The sequence below is a fragment of the Citrus sinensis genome, chromosome 2 (genome assembly GCF_022201045.2).
Source record: "Citrus sinensis cultivar Valencia sweet orange chromosome 2, DVS_A1.0, whole genome shotgun sequence".
Taxonomy (NCBI): Eukaryota; Viridiplantae; Streptophyta; class Magnoliopsida; order Sapindales; family Rutaceae; genus Citrus; species Citrus sinensis.
Genome location: NC_068557.1, coordinates 26927354 through 26933481, shown reverse-complemented (window position 1 = coordinate 26933481; position 6128 = coordinate 26927354). Strand labels below are relative to the sequence as shown.

General features: G+C 36.5%; 2 protein-coding genes across 2 annotated transcripts; one reads left to right on the top strand and one right to left on the bottom strand.

Moving 5' to 3' along the window:
* On the bottom strand, positions 1–2085 carry LOC102627218 (UDP-glycosyltransferase 43-like). Its single transcript, XM_006468401.4, has one exon. It carries the CDS (start codon positions 1742–1744, stop codon positions 254–256), a length of 1491 nt encoding a protein of 496 aa, XP_006468464.2. The 5' UTR covers positions 1745–2085; the 3' UTR covers positions 1–253.
* Positions 2086–3522: 1437 nt separating this feature from the next.
* Positions 3523–4140, top strand: LOC102627503 (hypothetical protein). The gene has a single exon (XM_006468402.4). It carries the CDS (start codon positions 3653–3655, stop codon positions 3920–3922), a length of 270 nt encoding a protein of 89 aa, XP_006468465.2. The 5' UTR covers positions 3523–3652; the 3' UTR covers positions 3923–4140.
* Positions 4141–6128: the final 1988 nt, after the last annotated feature.

The following is a 6128-nucleotide window of genomic DNA, read 5'->3' as shown; positions in this document are numbered from 1 at the left end:
TTGGTGAAAAGGACTTTAGATATTTTTCAAAATTTAAATTTTTAATAGATTTATTTTTCTAAATAAATACAGCGAATAATTTGATTATTTCAAATGACTCCCAACTATAAAATAATTCTCTCGTAGACATAGCTTTTAAGCAACCGACCAAATACAAAAGAAACACTTTCCATTTGCCACCTAATTCAACCGTACTATTTATTTAAAAACAAATGACACCCTGTAATTGCTTGAAGCTACTTTTGTTTTAGCATCAAATATTAGCCATTAATTCTTCAATCAACGATCCCAAAGATTTATATGATGATCCATCCTCCATCATAGCCGTCCTACTCTTTTCTTTCATCTGTTTTACCTTTCTCCGCACCTGATCATCACCGTCCATCAATTGTTGCAACCCCTTCTCTAACTCCTCCGCCAACACCAAATCACTCCCCTCCCTATAATCCAATCTAATCTCCACCGCTAATCCAAATTCCTTCACCAATTGAAACGCATTCATTTGTTGCTCCGCATACACAGGCCACGTCGCCATTGGAACACCGAACCATAGACTCTCCAGTATTGAATTCCACCCACAATGCGATACAAACCCTCCTACGGCCTGGTGGGCCAAGATCGTAACTTGCGGGACCCATCCACACACTAATCCAATCTTAGCCGTGCGATGGAAAAATCCTTCGGGCAGTATTTCCTCAAGGTTTGTGTATTCACCCGGGAGATAAATTGTGCCCTTGGACGGTTCACGGATTGACCACAAGAACCGAAATCCGGTCCGCTCCAATCCGACCGCAATCTCTCTCAATTGAGCCTCACTAAGGCTTCCCATGCTCCCGAAGCACAAGAACACCACCGATGATGGAGGTTGATCATCGAGCCATCTCATGATCTTCTCTTGACTGGCCCGGTCTGGGTGCCATTGAGCCAGTCCGTGGAGGTCCAAAACCGGTCCAATAGGGTAGACCGGTGGCATCTCCGTGACACGAAGCGAGTCGATTGCATACGGTTCAAGTTCTTGGAACGTATTTACAATCATCCCCTTGGTTTCCAAGTACCTGCGCCCATGGTATAAATACCACATGTATCCGTCCTGCTTTCTCTTCAGAGCTGTTGTAGGTAAAACGAGCGGAGGTAAAGGGTTCGCAAAACTCGGTATCTTTAACTCAGTGATAGACGAGTCTTTTGGAACAATCAACTCAGTATCCGAGTCAACAAACTCAGTGGCGAGTTGGGCGTCCAGAGTTGGAAAGTAAAGCAAGAACCCTAAAAAACTCGCAGGAGAAGCAAAGTAAAGATAGCTGGGAATTCCCAGTTCGTTAGCTACATCAATCATGGACGTGCAAAACATGTCAACAAACAACCCAGCAACCCGAACAGAGACAGCATTATCCGAGCCTGACTCGGTTGCCATGAGGTTAGCGATTGCATGCTTTACGTGGGGTTTGTGTTTCTCAATCAGCGTGCACAAGTAGCCCAGCGAGGATTGGTACTCATCTGGCGAGAGAGGGTCCACCGTGGGAAGGTGGAGGAAGTTGACATCATCATTATCATGAACGGACAATGCGGTGCCGCGTGTCTGGATATATGAATTGACGATGGGTCGTTCCGGTATGGTGATGATGAGAACGGTGGCGGAGAATCGACGGTCGCGATTTGTTAGGAGACGCGCGAATTCAACGACAGGAACCAGGTTGCCAATTCCTGGAGTGGATGTGAACACCAGATTAAGCTTCCTCATGGTCATAGGGTGTCTGTCTGTTTATCTCTTTCCTTGTTTTATTCTCCTTCTTACAATCTCATATTGTGAAGTGAATAATGACTTCGCATTTTCATTGAATATAAATGGAAATGTGACGCTCGAATATCTTAAGAAAATTAATTTTTTTTTCTGGATTCATGAACGGTTTAAATATTTTTTTTTTTAAAAAAAAAAAAAAAAAACAGAAGTGGTGATTTTATTTCCTAAGGTGCCGTTGCGGTAAACATTCGCTTAAATTCTCAAGAGTCGTATTGACGTCTCAGAGGAAAGTTGTGCGGTGCGCCGACAAAATGGACTGTATGACACATTAGTATAAGATGGTTAAAAGTTTAGGAGATCTTAGATTAGGAGTAGATTTTAATACGACATAATAAATCGGAGTTCAAATTTCTCTTCTCTCTTACAACATCCTCCACTAATGTTGTTGGGCTCTTGCGATCGAAAAACGATTGTTTTTTTTTTTTCAAAAAAAAAAAAGGGTTATGAAAATAATACTTTTACAGAATGTTGTCATTATGATAATTTTGCAAGCCATGAATGTTATTGAGATGTCATTGTCAATTTTATGTTCTGGACCACAAGAGAAATGCATTTTTCTTTTTTTCTTTTTTCCAAAAGTCAAGTTCGGCCACGTTAGATGGTACTGGATTTTGTCGTATGCATGACTTTTCTAATATCTTTTGCATGAGAAACTTTTTTTTTTTTTTTTGTTGGTGAAGGAAAAAACGAACCGAGCAAAAGCTAAAGCTTAACAAAACATGAGAAACTCTTTTATGAAATTGTTTACATTTTATAAATATATAAAAGCAATTATTAAGAATAAAAATAAAATCGGTGAAGTGGTCATTTCATTTAATAAAATTATATTAAATTGTAAAGAGAATTGGTGTTTTGCTGGGGTGATTTTATCCTCCAAAAACAAGGTGTTTTAAATTGGGCTTTGCTCGGGAGAATTTTGAACGAAATTCCTGACGAAACAGTTAAAACGTGGGCATGACTTCACACGCATTATCGCATGCCATGCCCCTTCATTTTTATCATTTATATACATATACATATACGTATATTTTTTTTAAATGAATGCCGCCCCTTGATTGAATAGTTTGGCCAGTTTAATAACAAACGATCTCTTAAAGCTTTGAATTTTTGTAGTGGATGACTTCGCTTACCAACTATAAAAATGATCCACATTATATGTTCATTAAGAAATGAGTGATGATACAGTCATAAATTCTTATACAAATTTATATTGTACAAACTGATGTATATTAATTCATTGGTTGAATGAAAATATAAAATAATATAAATAAATCATGTGGGCCAATACATATTTAATTCAGCCAATAAATTAATATCACATCAGTTTGTACAAGAGTTTACAACTATATCATTACTCTTAAAAAATTTGACTCTTCAGTAAATAGCAAGCATGCGTGCTACTATAATTGAACTTACCAACTTGGTTTGGTAAAAGCCAAGCTAAGGTATATAAATTAAGTCAATGATTTGAAGAGACAAATTTCTTCAACCTTAGCGTGAAACAATTTATTCTCTCGCAGAACGAATTTGATTGAACTTTTTACGAAAGTGAAATATGTTTCAAGAACTTGATTGAACCTTCGTGTTTATTTATAGTGGGATGGTAATCGCCACCGATCTATCTTATTGGACCGGGTTCTCGATCTTGAGTGGACCAGGCCCGTCAAGAGAAAAGTTCACGATCATGGTCCATGTACTGGCCTCACGATTTTTTTAATTCACTCTGATCTGCAGATTGCTTTTTCTTTAAATTTTATTTAAAAAACAAACAAAATGTTTAAATAAATAATGAACAACACATCGATCAATAGTCGTAAATGAATTCATCGTTAGCAATTTGAGCAGGGGAAGGCGATGCAAGGCGAAGCGACGAAGGGCGGTTGCGAGAGGCTGCACAGGGCGCTGTGCGAGTGCCACAAGCGAGTGGCATCGGGTCCCGCGAGGGAGTCGGTGTGTCGGCACCTGAACAGGGCGTTGGCGGAGTGTCTGGTGGCGGATGCGTGTCCCGAAGAATCGGAGGCGGTGCGCTCTTTTTGTTCAAGTGGTGGGACCGCACTCAAACGATCGCAGTGCCAACAGGCTCAGCTCGCTCTCTCCGTCTGTCTCTCCTCCCGTTCCTCATGATCAATTACCCTTTTGCCCTCAACATTTTTTTTCAAAAAAATTTTCTGTTGTCTAGTATTCATTGGTCACCAAAAACAAAATCATTTAGGGCAATTTAGGAGTTGAGTCACAAGAAGTCTATTCCTTACCACGTACACCTTGACGTGTATAAAATTACTACTATTTGTATTTTGTATCGTATATCGTTAATTATTATTTCAGTTCTGAGCATTTGGTTATCTAGTTTCAAACGACTTTTCTTGTGGCTTTGTGTGTGAAATAATTTAAGATTAATTTCTTTTGATAAAATATGAAACAGAGATACTTTGAATTATTTGCACCTGAGAATATATTAATAAGCTTGGAAATTAAATTATACGAATATAAGCTAGAATAACCATAAATATGCTCTCTTTTGAATTAAAGTTTGTATTTGATAGCAGCAGCGGATGTAGTATGTGACCAATGGGGGCTGTAGCCCCGCTGGCTAAAAAAAATTCTAAGAATAAAAGAAAAAAAAAATGTAAGATTTCTAATCAGCCTCCATTAAATCTATTAAAAATAGCTCTATAAATTTATGAATTCACAAAATTTCAACTTTGACTTTTAGAACTATAAAAGCTTATATTATAATTAAAAATAATGATAGGTCATCACCACAAACATTTTTCTATTCTTGAAAATACGTCGAGAATAATTATAAATGTATTAACAAATATTCTATCAATTTAAAATTTTAGTTTTAAAATTTTATTAATATATAATCTAGCCCCCGATAAATTATTTTTCTAAATTCGTCACTATTTGATAGTACTATTACAGAAAGTGCTTTGCTTTCAAACATAAATTTGTAAAGAAAATACTACTTACCCCGAGTGAGATCCCGGATCAAACCATGAAATGGCAGCATAGGCCGTCGTTTCGTCTATTATTTTTTTTGTTTTGATTATTTTTGAAATGACACCGTTTTTGCTTCTATTTTTTTTTTTTACTATGTTCTTATTTCTTCTTTCTCTTCGTTTAACTTAACCCAGCTGCACACCCCTTGCTTATTCCTTTTCGTTCTCTTCATCACACCGTTTCTACTTTTAATTTTTTTCTTTGTTCTGATTTGCTGGGAACGAAGAGAAGAGAAACAATAATATACCTTAACTGAAAAATGGTGCCCCTGGTTTCTTTAGTTTGAAGCATAGTGTAGATTGATGTGTATAAATTATTAAACTTATGCATGCTTCTGGGTTGTGTTTATATGAATCATATCTCGCATCATGATTATTTCATTGCCATTAATTTCTTCCTTTGAACTTGGAGATTGTCCTAAAAAAATTGTGCTCATATGTTTTTATGTCTTGATCCATTTCAACAACAAAGAGACTCTGCAGCTATATATGTGGCTGTGCAGGAAAGTATAAAGTTGTGTGTTTGACCTGAGAATCTGAAATTTTCCTTACTAGTGCAAAATATGTCCTTTAACTTGAATAAATTACCACCATCCTGACCAAATGAGACTAGATTAATGAATAATAGACTAGGGATTGTGAATGGCCGAACCTCGGTCGATGAAGGAAAATGGAACGAGGCAAACGAAGGGGCAGCTGGGTTCTGAAGGATTTGCAGTTGGATTTGCAAATGAACGTGGCTGTCGGTGGATGAAGAGAACGAAGAGGAAGAAGCAAGTGGTTTGCAGTTGGGTTCAACGAAAAGAAGGAAGAAATCAGAACAAAAGAAAAAAAATAAAAGAAGAACGGCGTCGTTTCAAAACGAATAAAAAAAAAAAAAAGAGCCGAAAACGACGACCTATGCTGCCTTTTCGAGGTTTCACCCGGGACAAATACCAGAAATCAATTTGCAAAAGGAAACATTTCGGCTCATCTTCTTTGTCCTTTTTTTTTAACCCCCTTAGTGGTTAAATTCAAATTTTATATTTATTTTTTCATTTTATTTACAATCAAGTCAATTTTTTTACAAAATTATGAATATAAGGAGAGAGAGAGAAGGAGATGATTATAATCCTTATTCGATAAGCAGTTCAAATATCGTTTATAATGTAAAATTACTTGTGAAAATTTGAAACAAAAAAAATGGTGCTATTTAGTTTAATCAAAACACTCACTTTGGAAAGTATTTGGGATAAAAAAGTAATTAAAAAATTAAATCTAGAGGGTAAACATTAATTTATCATCCAGATAGAATTACAATTTTCAATTTATCTCTAAAAAATATAAAA